This window comes from Panthera pardus, unplaced genomic scaffold (assembly GCF_024362965.1).
Source record: "Panthera pardus isolate Hobbes unplaced genomic scaffold, ASM2436296v1 HiC_scaffold_22, whole genome shotgun sequence".
Lineage (NCBI taxonomy): Eukaryota > Metazoa > Chordata > Mammalia > Carnivora > Felidae > Panthera > Panthera pardus.
This window is the reverse complement of record NW_026526788.1, coordinates 30,457,121-30,472,687: the sequence shown is the minus strand read 5'-3', so window position 1 is coordinate 30,472,687 and position 15,567 is coordinate 30,457,121. Positions and strand designations below refer to the sequence as shown.

Here is a 15,567-nt window from a genome sequence, read left to right as displayed (position 1 = left end):
CTACCTTTAACTCAATCCCGTGAGCTAAGGAGATTCCGGGCATTTAGCACAGAGGAACCCTTCATCTCATTGTTAAGCGGGCCACTACTGTCCCTGAGACAGGGCTGGGTTAGGTATGCACAAACTCTTGGATAGGTTGGGTTCTCCAGCCCTTTTATTTTATTTTATTTTATTTTTAATTTATTTAAAAAAAAAATTTTTTTTAACGTTTATTTATTTTTGAGACAGAGAGAGACAGAGCATGAACGGGGGAGGGGCAGAGAGAGAGGGAGACACAGAATCGGAAGCAGGCTCCAGGCTCTGAGCCATCAGCCCAGAGCCCGACGCGGGGCTCGAACTCACGGACCGCAAGATCGTGACCCAGGCTGAAGTCGGACGCTTAACCGACTGAGCCACCCAGGCGCCCCTTTCCAGCCCTCTTAGAAGGATAGACCAACACCTGGAGACCGCGTAGTGAGGGCTGTGAGAAGTCTCGGTGGGAGCCAGGTGGAGGGTGGCTGCGGAGGGAGGGTGGGCAGCATCGCGGCCGCCACCTCTGCCGAGGACCCGGGTGGGCTTCCGGATTAGTGACCTGATGGCTGTCATCAAGTCAGCACAGAGGAGCCCTGTGCTTTGGGGGCCCGGACTGAGCGGGGTGATTGGGTTCAGGAGCACAGCCCTGTGGTGTTAGACGGTGTTAATGATGCCAACGCCAAGGCTAGCGTGAGCAAATGAAAGTTCATTGCTGATGGGAATTCTGGGAGCTCAGGAGACACTGGGCAGCAGGTCCCCCGTGTGCCAGCAGGAAGCTCTGGCAGCTTAAGTTCAAGGGGAAGGGTAGAGCGGTGAGCCGGTCAGTCTCTACGAGGAGGTACAGAAGCTAAGTGAGTTTATAGTTTAAGCAACTTAGATTCCCGACATCTGTATAAATGTCATCATGTGGCTTACCTGACCTCGCGTGAACGCTGCGAGAATAGCTGCCGATAACTAATTTTGAAACACGGTCTAGGGGCGCCTGGGTGGCTCAGTCGGTTAAGCGTCCAACTTTTGATTTCAGCTCAGCTCACAAAGATCCCAGGGTTGTGGGATCACCCTGAGTGTGGAGACCCTCTCTCTGTCCCTTTCCCCGTTCATGCCCTCCCTTTCTCCTTGTCTCTCTCTCTAAAACAAAACAAAACAAAAACAAAAACCCAAAACAAAAAAACCCCAAGGTCTAGTAGTCCTTGGAGGAAAGGTGCTGTAGAAATTAACCACACGAAGCATGAAGAGATCGGCTGTGGGGCCACATGGACCCGCCGCACGCTGGGGTCCTCGGATGCCTCAGAAAACATTTTTGAAGGTTCTCTAAGTGCGTGCAGTGAATGGGATGTGTAATGGGCACCCTGCCTTTGGGATCATTCCTTTCTCGACCCATGCCTTGCGGCCTCATCTGCAGAAAGGCTCAGCGTGGAAAGTGTGCGTGCATGATGTCACTTGAGAATGGAGCCCCAAGGACCCCTGTGTCCCCCGAGGCACCGCAAACCACCGGGCGGCCTTACCTTGTTCCAACAGCCCTGGACTGGTAAGCCATCTTCGCCCTGCGGGGAGGAAGGAAGGCAGGTGGCTCAGACTCTGGGACAGCCCGGCGAGCAGGCAGGACAGGGGAGCAAGGGCCGCAAACACTGTGGCAGCCCGCCTCTTGTCTATCCCTCTCCTCTGCTTCAGGGCAGAGCCTCCGAAATGGGTGGGAGGCAAGCCGGACTTCCCACTGACTAGGGTCACACGCAGTCACCGTGCAAGGCCAAGGGGGAGGCTGCCCTCGCCTGTGAGGTCAGCGAGCAGCGGTGACCTGAGTGTCCTGTTAGGAACAGCCCTCGGCCGCGCAGGTCTCTGCTCTGGCTGTACTGAATGCTAGGTGCTCACAGCTCAGTCATTCAGCGTTTGGAGGCCTGTTTCGTCCTCTGTGAAACCTGGGGAAGGTGCGGTTGTAGGAGGTGATCACTAAGGTGTCCCCAGCTCTCCTATGATCTTAGTTTCCTCCCTTCCTGAGCAGCAGGAGGAAGAGATCTAGGCGGTTCCCATCCGATAATCAATAAGGAGGAGGGCAGGGTGCAAAGAGGCAAGCAACCTCATGGGAATCGCAACATGGTCTCGAGGTGCCTTCAGCAGGGCGACGCTGTCCTCGGGCTCAGCCTCAGCCATTACTGGGAATTTGGGGCCGGGGGCGGAGATGAAGTGGAGGATGGGGATCAACCGTGCCCCATCTGTCCCCTTTGCCGGTGGCACCCACGGAGCACCTGTAGCCCCAGGACGTCCTGAGGCTTCTCCGGCCCTGATGTCCTGGCCCCCTCTGGCATACCCTGGGGGAATCTGGAAACTGTGAGACAAGGTGGGAGTGTGAGGCTGAACCGGGGCCTAGATCTGGTCTAGAATTGCAGCCCAGATCCTAGAATTCCACGCTCCAGGGCACAGAAGGATGGACACAGGGTTTCAGATGACTGGAGCAAGCGGTTAGCCCAGAGGTGGTTGAATGGGAGCCCTCTGTGCCGCAGATCGATTTCATCCACCACGACAGGTGCCTAAACCTCTCGCCTGGCAAGTAGCAGGCAGCCGGCCCGCCGCGGAGGGCAGAAGAAGCCTAGTTATCTCAAACTGAGATAGCTCCCCCTGCCCCCATGTCCACAACAACACAGGGCAGGGGACGGGAAAAGAGCCACGACGAGAAACAAGAAAGGGAAGATATGTACACTTCCCCAGCGAGATTCATAGATAAAGGACACATCGGTATGGGATGTTATTGCAGAAAATGCCGGTTTGCATTAAGGACCAAATAAAGATGACTTTCATTGTCCCCTCTGGGTCAGGGAGGGTCTGCAGGGGGAGGTGGTGCATTCCAGGGCTTCATGGAGACCTGCCCCCTTCCCCAGCCTGCCGTGGGGCGACACTTCACATGGACCCTGGAAGGGAGAGGAGCCTCCGCGGGGCCACGGCGGCATTCCCATTGGCACGTGATGGTGGCAGGGCGACAGAGGAGAGTGCGGCAGGCGGAGGGAGTGTGTGAGAGAGGAGCAGGGTGGCGCGGGCCAGCGCAACTCAAGGTACTCAGGCCACGGAAGGCACGTGGCCGAGAGGAGACCTGGCCGGTGATTAGTGGAGGTGCTCTGGGGGGACCGGGGTCCTATGGCTGCGTGCTCGGGGGTCATCAGGCCAGGCGGTGGGGAGGTGGAGGCAGTGAGCAGGGGCTTCAGCAGGGGGGTGGGAGGAAGGGGGAGCATGCTACCCTGCAGTCTTCTTTTGTTGTCTATACTGGTCCTAAAAAGTCCCTTCACGGGGCTCCGTGGTCACCTCTCAGGGGCACACAGCGTATTTTCCTACAACTTTTTCTCTTCTCTTCAGAGATAATTCTCGTGTGACCCCGGAGTGAGACGTGGGACCTGGAGCCCTCATCTCTTACTTGTATGAAAATAGCTCCACGCACTCTAGACCTCCTGGGGAAGTTTAGGAGAGCGGGAACCTCCTAAGCCAGTTGCCTTGGAGTGAGGTGCCGTCCATTTCTCTCCTTGCAGTGAGGTGAAAGGGTGGCTATGGGGCTAGAACGTCCCTGCCCGAGAGACCCTGAGCCAGGTGTGAGCAGCACTGTGGCCACTCGGCAAGCACATGCGTGGGGAGGGTTCCTAAGTGCCTCCCTGTCTCCCCTCTTCTCTTCCTCAACTACATTCTCGACCTTTCCATTCTCTTCCAGACTTGCCGGTGGTGGGTCATCTGCAGATGAAAGGGAGGGAAGCCAAGGGAGGGTTTTGTAGTGTTTCCCCAGGTTGAAGCAAAAAGGATGAATCGTTTAGTATCTAAAATCCTGACCTTGGACCATCCTTTAGTTCTGGTGGTAGCACCGGGGTAGTGACCCCAGAGCCAGCCCGGAAGAACGGGCAGAGTGGCCCCCTCTTCTAACTCAGTTCTAGAACTTCTCAGTCTACCCACGTTTATGAGCATGCCCGTCTGTCCCCGGCCACATCACAAGATGGCGGAGCGGGAAGGGGTGTGGGACTGGCTGAGGCATCTCATTCAAACGTTCCGCCTGGGGCTCAGCTGATGCTTGCTGAACCAACCGCAGTGTGTGAAGGAAGAGAAGTCACAGTTGCCAAGAACCTGTCCAGACGATCTCACCTTCCTGACTTTCTGCGGGCAGGTTTGGCTAGAAGCCCCTAGGAAGGGAGGGTCAGATGCGGGATGGCTCACATTAAGGGGATGCGCTTTTGCAGCAGCTGGAGGAAGAAGCCAAGAAAACATCTGGCAAGCTTTGCGTGCTCCAGGGGGCATGCTTGGAGGCCCTGAGGACCAGCCAGGGCAGGGTGACCCTTAGCGTCTACAGAGAGAAGGGGCAGGAAGTGGAGACTGAGTGGATGGGGCAGGAGGCGTGAGGAGGGCGGCTGGAGAGGCATGCGGGCAAGAACCACACACGTGGGGAAGCCTGAGTCGGCCATGCAGGCGAGGGAGGGTGATGCCATACCAATGGGCACGGGGCATCCAGTCCGTCCAGCCCTGGTAACCCCGGCTCCCCTTTCTCTCCTTTAAAACCTCGGTGTCCCTGTTCACAAAACCAACCACGATGATTATTTAGGTTGAGGCCGGCCAGCTCCGACTGTGGAGTGGAGAGGCCCAAGTCTTACCCCAGCCAGGATGCAGGGCCTTGAGGCATCTACGACGAGCAGGGCCCAAATCCCCGTTGATCCTCCTGTCCCAAATTCAACCTCTGCGCTCTCTTTGGCTGCCACGAGAGCTGAGCCGTGGCACATGTACAACCAGCCCCCTCCCCATTTAAAGACTCAATTGGAAACAGCGCAGATGAACTTCAAAGGTAGCGTAACATCGTTTTCAGAGCCTTCCAATGGATTGTGAAGGCACTTGAGAAGCCCGGCTGATGTGCCACAAATCGTTCCTCAGAAGCCTGTTTGGGGGTGCTTCCCTACTGGTTTTAGCTGGATGGCTAGTGGGCATCGGGAGGCTGTATATTAAGAGCCCCCTTTTTCCGGCCTTGTTCTACCCAGTCTGGGGTATAGATGGCCCCCGGGGGACATGAACCCGGGCGGTCTCCTGCATCCTGACAAAGGATCCCAAAACAGCTTGAACTGCTGGCCACAGAGGTGGCCGTGAAACGAAGAAGGCAAATGAGGGGCTCACAAACGCTACACCGGCTTCCAAAGCCATGCTGGAGCTCGCGGCCAAGGCCTGCTCCCCAAATCCCTTTCCTCCGGAGCGGGTTCTCATTTGCACACGTCCATTGTTCTACAGCTTTGAAGGAAAGGGATTCAGCCAGAATGACTGCAGCTGTGGTTTGAAGGCAAAGCCAACAGCAGGCAGAGTTTCCCTGGCCGAGTGAGCAGATATTTGCCTTCTTGGTTTCAAACTTGGCAAACCTCAAGGAACACACCAGAACAATGCGAGTGATAAATGAAGACATACCAACGGGCAGGGGGCGTCTAATCCAGGCGCTCCTTGGTCTCCCTTATCCCCTTTAGGCCCTCTAGAGCCTTTCTTCCCCCTCTCCCCCTGTAAATAATGGTTTAGTCCGAGAGAAAAAAATAACATCAAAACTTTAGGATCATTCCCGTGTTAAGGTTAGAAACAGAAAAAGAAAAAAAGAAAAATCAAAGAGGGAAAATACCGTCTCTTAATTAGGATCTTCTTCCCAGTAGGATTTGAGGCCAGCACCCATCCTTACTCCTCTAGAAACTGGAGACTTTGGTTCAGGCAGGTGGGCAGGGGGCAGGGGAGGAAACTGAGGCCCGGGGACAGGGAGCAGTGGGGCTCAAAGCTGGAAGTGGAGGGAAGTGTCGATGGAATCTATCTGTGGCCAGCGTTGCTAACACCGAGCCCAGAGCGGTCTGTGATGAACAGAGGACCCACTTCCTTCTCTTCGAGGGTCCATTTTTGAAAGGCTTTGACATGGCAACTTTTGTCCCAATTGGTTTTCATCCCTTTGATATTCTATTAGGAGGCAAGATGATTTTATCTAGAACCCTGGGATATGTGTGCGTGTTTGTGTGCGTGTGTGTGCACATGCGTGTGTGTGAGCGTGTGAAGATGTGCTTGGGCATGCGTGTACAAGTGTGTGCGTGTACGATTGTGTGCTTGCACATGAGTGTACAAGCGTCCATGTGTACGTGTGTGTCCGGGGCTCGTGGTGGCTCCTGGTTCTCAGTGAGGTCCTCTCATTGTACGTGTGTCTCTGGCCCGTCCTGGTCCGGATCATAGGCAGCTATTTGTATATTGACAGGTTGGTTCAAGGAGCTCATTTGTTTCTGCAAAACTTCCCTAAGCATCCTCTTTCTAAATGGAACCCCACTTTGTATGCGTCAGGATCACTCTCCATTTAAAAAGGGGCAATGGGGAGTTCTTTAATGAATTTGAGTTTGGATTTTCACATGTTGGGTTTCCTTACGAAGGGGCCGAGTGTGCCCGTGGGGAGCCTTCTTGGGAACGGGTCTCCTCGGCCGCAGAAGGCCGATGGCGTAATGCCTGGGGGCTTCCACTGTGCTCCCCGAGGTGGACAAGACCTCGAAGGCGGGCAGCGCGGGATCAGAGCAAAGGCTTGGAGCCAGAGCGCGTTCTGCCTATTACTAGCAACGTGTCTTGGGGAAGTTACTCGACCTCTCTGAGCCTGTAGAACGTGGATAATATGACCTGCTTCAAAACTTTGGTGTGATGACTTTGTGCACGGTAAGTGCTTAATACTGACACATGGCACGTGCTCAGCCGGAGAGAGTTGCCGCACAATGATGCCAATGACGATTGTTACTTCTTTTTGGCCAGTGTTGGAGCCGAGGCTCCGGACACGATCCTGTCACGTCTACTGTGTTCCTGCAGTGGAAGGCTGCAAGGTTCCTCGGAGGGAGGCAAAGGACGAGAATAGTTTTTATGTTTCCCCGAATCTTTGGAAAGTCCGCCCATTTCTTGATTCCAGGGGTTCCCTGTGATGGCCAGTGCACTGGTCTGAGTGGGTTTTCTGAAGTGCAAATCCTCACTTGGAAAATGCTGTGTTTAGGAGGGAACGTGTATATGCGCGTTAGGTGTGACTGTGTTGGCCCTGAGCTCTGCCCACCAGTGAGAACGTGATGGTGTGAACTGTCCCCGAGCAGTGGACAAGCAAAACCACCGGCTGCTTGGATGGGAAGCCCACGGTCAACTTTCTCAGCAATGTGGTCCCCTATTCACCTTGGGTCCGGTCAGTGTAAAAGTAAACACAGTTTCCCATGTTCAGAGGGTGGGCAAAGCTCCTGAGGGGTGGGCGGGGGTGGGGTTCCAGGGCCCTGATGATTCGCCTCTGGGCAACAGAGGGTCGGCGGTGGTCCTGACTTTCCAGGTGGGCAGCTTGCACCACGGGGCGCCATGTTCTAAGGGCCCAGGAAATGGCTTTACAGTGGACGCCCTCTAGAGACAGTAGAGTACTAGCTTTACCTACATTTTCCCTGCCTCCCACCCCCAAAGAGTGACAAAAAGAGGCCCTGGCAAAGAGGGGGTTCTAGGTGGGGAAAGGGCAAGTTAAAGTCGAGGAGCAGAGGCTTCTGTAAAATATAGGGATGCATGAATTGACCTTAGAAGAAATAAATTGCAACTGGGAGAGTGGAAAGAAAAGGATGAGGGGTATGGGGTTATGGTAATGGGGTGAACGTGTTGGGCGGGGGGAGAGATATCGAAGGAGTGAAGGAAGGAAGTGTCCAGCCCGGGCCAAAAGAGATAATGGAGGAAGGAGAGGTAAGGAGGCAAGGGGACCTGGGGGAGCAGGCCGCTCGCATGCACAAGCACATGCACACCCAGACGGCATGTCTCGCAGTGACCACAGCCTCCCCGCGTGCACGCAGACCTTCCGGCTGGCTGGCTGGCAGGCAGTCCCACCGCGGCACCCAATTTTCCTGACGCCAGATTGCCAAATTCGTGCCACCCTTTATCTTGTGACCGCCTTTTTCATCCTAAACGTGGCTCCTGGGCCTAATGCACGAGGCCGCTAAAGGCCGAGAAGAGTACCGTCTCTTGCGACAAGGACAGAACATTCTTTCCATTGCCCTGTGTGTCCCCCTTAGGAAAGTGCCTGTTTGGGGCTCTGGGCCTTGCCGGCTACTGCAAGGACCTTCTTCCTTCCACGAACAGGAAAGAGGCTCCAAGGCCGTTGCCTGGTGGGACACAGGCAAGCCTAGTTTTAAGATGGCGCCTTGGTTCACCATAAGACAGAACAACAGGCTTTCGGTGCAGCGACCGGGGGCCTCTCGGAGGCCCAGGCATGACGTGTGGTGAATTCTGAGAGCTACCTCAGGTAGCCACCCTCTCCTACCGGGTGGGGGCAGGGCTTGGAACACCTGCAGCTTCACCTTCATGAGCAACAGTGGAGCTTCTAACTAGAATGTCATCTAAGCCCCTCTGGGCTTTTCCCTTGACCAAAGTGTCAATACTCTTGAGCTTCAAGCCTAAGGGAAAAAAACTGTCCATGGCAAAGCATTGACTGTGCTTGGAACTTCCTTTGTTTTGAAAGCTTTATCACCAAGCCCTTACATCTCTACCCAAAGGTCCATTAGGGCCTGGGGTAGAAAGAGGTCTGTCTGAGGAGGTGAGATGTAGGGGGAACTCTTCCAGCACATTCTGGCACCCTGAGAGTCAGATCTCTTGAATAGAGGACACAAGCTGTTCCTTGATTCAGAGACCCGCTCTTCGGAATAAGTCAGTTGTCCGGTACGGTATGCTCGAAAGCGGGCTTGTGCAACTTGACCGTTTGCCGGACTTGACTTTTACTAAGTGGCATATTGCTAATTTATGGGTGGGGCAGGGGAAAGTGTGTAAAACTTTTAGCTAGGAAGGAGTCGTGGAGAAGAAATATTCTCCCGTGGATTCCTGGGACCTCACTGGCGCATTCAGCAACCCCAGTCCCTTACATCAGCACCTCCAGTTTCCTGCCACCCCTCCAGCTGGGACAAGGGCATCTTTCTGCCTGTCTCCACGTCTAGGGCAACATGGTCGCTGCCACTGGGGACTGGCTTTGCAGCCTCCAAATGGCTCACTGCCTCAAGCCAACTGGAAAAGTCTTAAGAAATAGTTCAAAAAGTATTAATTGAGTATGACAAAGACAACCAGAGCACTGTAGAAATAAATTAGAAAGGGAATTAGTGTGCCAGCTAAGAGGTGGAATGATCAATTTTTTTGGTGGTCACAGTCAGGAAGGTGGGCTTCCCAGCCTGCCTGAACAGCCAGCACATTTCTGGAAGTAGGTCTGTTTCTTCCAGTGGTTTCTAGACTTGGTTTTCCACGGACAGTTTAGTAGGGGCCCCTCTGCCTGCTCCCTCTTACTTATAGAGGCCACAGAACAAATTGAGTTGCTTTTGACCTGCTGCCAGAAAGGACAATTTAGGGATAGAAGGAGTTCAGTAAATACACCTTAAGTTGAAATGACAGGATATAAGATATAAGCAAGATATAAGCATACAGATTCTGGCACTTTCTAGCCATGAACACGGTTATCAGTGCTCGAAGATCAGCCAGAAGACCAGGGGTTGAAAGCTATCTGCTGTGCCTCTGTCTGCGTGAGCTCAGTATATTTTGTCGTGATTCTGGCCTGTTCTCCATCTGTTCCCCTACTCATTCTTGTCTACCTCTAAGACCCTTGGATATTATGACCCACTAGAAGATGCACTTGGGCCTCTAAGAGCTGTGTGCCACACTCCGAGAACCACTGGGAGGAAACAGCAGATGAGACGTTCTATGAAGGGACCCGGTGGTCATCTCTCGGTCGGGTGTAGTTAAATGGTCCCTGCTGGGCCCAGAGGCGTCTTGTGTCATCCACCGTGTACCACCATATGGCCATGGGTGCTGTGGACATTCAATAATTGTGTCCTGCTGATGACGGCAGAAACCAAAGGGACAGCAGAGGACCTCGGGAGGTGCAATTCATTTCATGGTCCTGCTGACTTTTTCCAAGAGAAATAATGGCTGTGATGATTTTTTAAAGGGTTGGCTGCTTACAACAGCTGTCTGCTTGCGCTTGGAACTGGAATTTATTTCTTTCTCACCAGTGGCCTGGGATGCCTGGCGAAACTAAGTTTCAGAAAATACCATTTAGGGGTCCATTATCAGGGCACCCTAGGGAGAGCTGGGCACGTGACTCCCGTTGCTGGATGGCAATGCTAATCTGATGGCCACCCTGGGATTCAGTCTCCCCTTGTCTTGTGGAAAAATCCATGCTTCTATTTCAGGATTAGGCCTCAGGCTGCCTGCGTGCTACACAGTGAGCCCCTCACTATAAAGCCTTTTAATTCAGGATGATTTGCCAGGAAAAACTGTATCTGCCAATGGTGGGTCAGGAATCCCCAATTGATCATTCCACCACATCATGAAGACATTAGTAAGCAGAGCCAGAGTGCAAAGGCTCAGACTCACCCGGTTTCCTTTGTCCCCGGGTGGTCCATGTAAACCCTGTAATAAATCGCACAAATGAAGACACGTTAATGAGAAAAGGCAGGATGGCCATCCCGTCCTTCCTTCCAGGATCATAAAGGTCTTCACTGATGTCTGATTCATCAGAGACAGGCTTAATTATCCCCATTTTACAGAAGGGGGACAAAGGGGCTTGACCTAGAGACAAATAATGAGTTATGGGCAAAGCCAAGAACAGGGTCCTGGTTTTCTCTCGCTGCAGCCGAGGCCCGGGCCGGTGGCTCTATTCTTCTAGCTCACTCGTGCTAATGAGTGCCAGGTGCTGAGGACACGGCCTGGACACAGAGAGCTCTCCTGGCAGAAGAGGTATTTGCATGGCTCTCCCGCCAGGCTCTTGCTAGATAAATGACCCCAAAGCTGCTCATACCCTCTTTTCAAGGTACAGGCTGTTCTCCATTGTCTTTAGCTAGGGGAACGGCACAAGGCAAGGACCGGCCAGGGTTAGCCCGAGCAAAGCTGCCTGGGCATGGAACTGGTGAACAGATGTACCACCTCCCACCTTCCAGTGGGTGGGAAACAAAGGTCCTGGCTCTCTTGGGCGACCAACTTTTATAACAACCCAACGGGAAAATCTGCCGTAATTGGGAAGGCTGTCTCTTGGGAGAGCCGCCCCTCTCATGAAACCTCTCCCTCTGGCATTACTATGATGCGGATTTGATTCTGCCCCTCCTCGACGGCAGGGGCCGCTGACACATTCATCTGTGAGGCCCCCACTGCACGGAACACAGAGGCTTGCAGCGGGAGGGGCTCGTACGTGTTTGCCTCATGCTTGAGGACCTGAGGCCCAACAGGGGCCACGTGTCCCAAGCACTGCCTCGAGCAGTGCCCAGCAGGGAAGTTCCACGGCCAGTTGGCTGTTGGCAGCCTCCTCTGTCACAGAAATCAGCGTTCTGGCTTAGCTCTGGATGTCTGCTCCGGGCTCTGGGTTTTCTGTTGTGACGATGGCTCTGTTGGGGGTAGGGATAGGCGGAGAGAAACTTCCCGTCCCGTAACACTTACAGGAAGCCCAGCCGCTCCTGATGGTCCTGTCATCCCAAGGTCTCCTTTGCTGCCCTGAAACAGGAGAGAGAAACCCATGAGCCCTCCCTGACGGGGCAACAACCTTCCATCAACCGTTTTCTGTTTTTGTGTGAAACCCAGGAAACCTCTCCAGTCCCCTCAAAGAGCTGTCACTGCAAAGCAAGGGCTGAGCGGAGGGCTTGACTGGTGTGGACTGTGCCTCGGCACCTCCCTCCCTCCAGCAGAGCCCATCCCCCGAGGCCCTCTGGAAAAACCGACACTGTCCTGAAGGTAGTTGCTGGCCCTCAAGCAGAAGCTGGGGAGGGGAACAAGGAGCAGGACATGAGCATGGACAGCGAAGGTGGGGAAGAGGCAAAGAGCTTTGATTTCTTCTTTGAAGCCACAACTGTCCCCTCTGAGAGCAGCCATCCTGGTTCCCAAAGTGGCTGTGATCTCAGGGAAGCCTGTGACCTAGGGAGGAGGTCTAGTGTCCCAGCGGCTCTCCGGTGACCCGCCCCGCGCGGGCCTGGTTGGGGAAGAGCTGATGGACGGGACGGGCAGCCCTCCTCGTCCCCTGAGCCGAGCCCCCCACCGGCACCGCACATGCCCACTCCCCGGGCTGCGGCTGGGAGACGTGACTGTGGGAGCTGGCCTAACGCCCGTCCTCCTGACTGCCAGGATTTTCTTATGCCACCTGGCACTCCGTTCTATGCTGTCTTCCTCAATCATACAGGGTTTAGGTGTGTCTGGTCCCAGCAGCACCGGGGACCTTGCCAGACTGAGCCTGTGACTAATGCCAGGTGACTAGGAGCCCAGCACGGGAAGCTGTCCGTCTGTCCACTCACAGCTATAAAGTGAGCAACCCAGGCCGGCCGGCTCCCCCACGGGCTGCTGTGAGGGTCACTGGGAGAGGACAAGGAGGTCCCTGCTGCTCCAGGAGGAATGGGTGGGGGCTAAGGACCCGCGGCTGAGCCCAGGCCGGGGCGCTGGCCCCCTCCTGGTGTTCACATTCACTGCCCCTGGTGTGCAGACCACCCCCCTGTGTGTGTGCAGGGTTCCCGAGCACTCACCCTCTCGCCCTTTGGTCCCGCTGGGCCTGGAACTCCGACTGGTCCTGGAGTACCCTGGGGAGGCGAAAGAAAGCAGACGTGAGGGGGCCGGTGCCAGGGGGAGCCCCGGGAGCCCCGCCCGGCGCTGGAGATGAGCAAGGTCCAGAGGCCCATTTTCAGGGTTGGCGAGGCCAGGCTCGTTCAGGGCAGTCATTCGACTGGGGCGGGTTCCTGTTTGGGTGGGGGGCCTCGGGGAGAGAGGCGTCCCCCTGCCTCAGAGCCAGATTTGAGGGGGGAAACCCTTTCGCTTCACCACCAAGCTTGCCAAGGCTGAAAACGGTAGAACTGTTGCTTAGTTTGCTCCCTGAAGCGCTTGGGAGGGGTGGGTGCCATCCCCGGGGTGGGGGCGCGGGCTGGCACCTGCTTGCCGTCGCAGCTCCACATGCAGCGGGAGGTGCTTCATGCCACAGAGACCGATGCAGACGCACATACAGAGGCAGGCGCGGGAGGGTCATTCAGCCACCGCTTAGCCCACCCGCCCCACCGCCCCGGCCTCCCGCCTCCGGCCGGGCCTCTGCACCCGCTCCCAGGCCCCGCGGGGCAGGCTGCACCGGACAGTGAAGCAGTGTGCCTCGGACGGGTGCCAGCGCTGGCCTGGCCGGGAGATGTGTCCTGCTGGCTCCCGAATCGGGGCTGCCGGGGGGTGGGGGCGGGGCTGGCTGTGACACAATTATCTTCGCCAGTTTCCACCCGGACTGGACGAAGTGTGCATCTCAGAGCTTTCCTGTTGCTCGGCCTCGGTGTTTAGATTTCCTGCTCAGACAGGGACTTGAGGACGAGGGGCTGGCCTGTGGGGGGCTTTCTGGGGCACAAGCCAGTGGGGGAAACGCTGACTGACCTCACGCAGAAAAGAAAAAGAGCGCTAAGACATTCTCGGTGCCCCCTTTGCAACTACGGGGGGAGGACTGGGCAGGTGGCACAAGAGCGCGTCAAAAATGAAGGAGGCCCGATCAGGCTCAGAATGGCACTCCAGAGTCCCTGGCCTCAAGTCAAGCCTCTCAAGTCTGCGATATCGGAGACGTTTCTTGGGCTCTCTGAGGGTCCATTTTCCTCCCTGTGAAATGGGGATGATGATACGAGCATCTGCTTTTGAGGCCCCTGCCCATTAAAACAGTTGAATGTATGTCACGCATTCGGCACCAATAAATGTCAGTATTGGCTGGGCAGGGTTATTTGCCCCATAAAACTTTTCCTTTAAGGTTGTGATATTGATTTAATGAGGAAAAATAAAACCTGGGGCCCAAAGGGGACAGCATCTCTGAATTTGCACTGCTCCCCCGTCCGTCCAGGAAGAACGGAGCGCGTTGTGAGGACAGTTTTGCTTTCTCTGATTCCAGCCACAGATCATCCCCCTCGCCTGACGGGCCACCTGGGGAAGGTGCGCTGGGCGTGAGGAGGATGAAAAGGGAGGGACTGGGGAGGAGCGAAGCCGGAATGATGCCTGGAAAAGAGGTCTAGTCTCCGTATGGGAGCAGGTATAGTGTCGCCTCCGTAAACGCATGGTGGAGAGGGGCTCTGGAAGGGCCGTGGTCTCGGCTGAGCCACGTCACCGCCTCTGCTTGGCGAGGACACGTGCACTAGGACGAGGCTCTGCGGCTCCTTCTCGAAGCTCTGGGCTCCCGCTGCACCAGCTGTGAGGTCCACCTCCAGGGCCCCGAGAAGGCCCACTGTTGCCTTTGTGCTTTTGACATCGGCCTGTACCCCAAGTGGATATCCTGCACCTCCACAAATGAAAGCCTGCAAACTCGCTTTCCCCTGAGGGCCATTCCAGCCAGCTCATTAGAACCTCGACTTCTAGGCAGACCATGCAGCCGTGGCCTCACAAGTGTCCCGCAAAGGCAGGGCGGGGACTCCCTGGCTGGAAGGGGCCGGGCGTACCCACAGCTCTGGTGACGGCTCCCGGGCAGGGAAGTTCAGCCTCCTGGCCCTCGGTGGTCAGTGATCCCTATACCCTGGGAAGGTGACAGGCTTCAGTGGGAAAGCCACTTCCCTAAAGACCTCCTGGGGCGCTCTGGGAGGGGCCTGGCAGGTGGAGAGGAGAGGAGAGACTCTTTTTCTGATGCTTCAGCTGTTTGTCACGAGAAGAAGGGCCAGGCGCTTTCTAGTCATGAGTAGTGATGCCTGTTTTCTGGAATCAGAAAAGAATGAAGAGGGGACCCGAATGTTCCTGACTTGCTCTGCATAAGCCCCCCGTTGAATCGCGGGGCCGCTGCGGCACCACAGGAAGTGGCTATAACAAGCCTGCCAAACACTGAGCTGGGACCGTCCCATGTGATCCTAGATGCTACACCTGTCCTCACCCCAGTACACTCCACAGGGGCTGCACAGGACTAGGAAGCCCTTGTGGGCAGACAGGAGATGGACAGAGCTCACAGCATGAAGACAACACGGCATGACAGGCACATACAGACACTGTTGTGTTTGGTGGGCGTGAGTCAGGGTCCCGACCCCTGGGGCTGGGCTCCCAGGCCACACTCGGCCCTCCACGAGAAACAGAGTCTATGCCGCTGGAGCAGACTTCCACCCCGTGCCCGGCAGTCAGGAAATTCAGATTTGAGGACCCTGGGTTCACACGATGGCCGGGGGAATTCAGATGAAGGCCGTCCATCTTTGGCCAAGAGACCCGAATAAGCGTTTCTGAACTGAGTGCAGACGGTACCTTTCTGGTGTTGGTGGTGGGATGAGGCATGACTCACGGGGAAAACGAGGCCACAGCGGGACAGGGACAGACGAGAGGGGTCACAGGCCGGGGGTGGGGTGGGGTGGGATGACGGGTGACGGAGAAGCGACACTCACCGGTGGCCCAGGCCTGCCGTCCAAACCTGAAGCTCCCTGGACGAAGGGAACAGTTTGACCAAGAAAAGGGGAGGGGAGGAACGGGAGGGAGAAAAAGGGACCGGGGAGGGAAGAGGTGAGTGAAGCAGTGACTCTGGACAGACACAAATGCTGGCAATCAAACAAAACGGGAGAAATAGGCTTGGGAGGACAGGTAATGGTATTCACACGGAAACCAACGAAAACGGAC

The 15,567-nt window shown here is 55.7% G+C and overlaps 1 protein-coding gene across 19 annotated transcripts in view; it reads right to left on the bottom strand.

Annotated features, from left to right (window-relative positions):
- LOC109264357 (collagen alpha-1(XIII) chain) overlaps nucleotides 1–15,567 on the bottom strand; it is a 79,956-nt gene that overhangs the window by 1,092 nt on the left and 63,297 nt on the right. For 8 of the 19 annotated variants that reach the window (XM_019444387.2, XM_019444389.2, XM_053888546.1 and 5 more), the window contains 5 exons: nucleotides 15,339–15,374; nucleotides 12,504–12,557; nucleotides 11,434–11,487; nucleotides 10,378–10,413; nucleotides 2,736–4,543 (listed from right to left, as the gene is read on the bottom strand). In XM_019444387.2, coding sequence (XP_019299932.2) covers nucleotides 4,322–4,543; nucleotides 10,378–10,413; nucleotides 11,434–11,487; nucleotides 12,504–12,557; nucleotides 15,339–15,374 — 402 coding nt within the window. In that variant the 3' untranslated portion in view covers nucleotides 2,736–4,321. Of the gene's footprint in view, nucleotides 1–1,517; nucleotides 1,557–2,735; nucleotides 4,544–5,418; nucleotides 10,414–11,433; nucleotides 11,488–12,503; nucleotides 12,558–15,338; nucleotides 15,375–15,567 lie in introns of those variants that run through there. The other 11 variants (XR_002078702.2, XM_019444396.2, XM_019444398.2 and 8 more) reach the window with 10 other exon arrangements.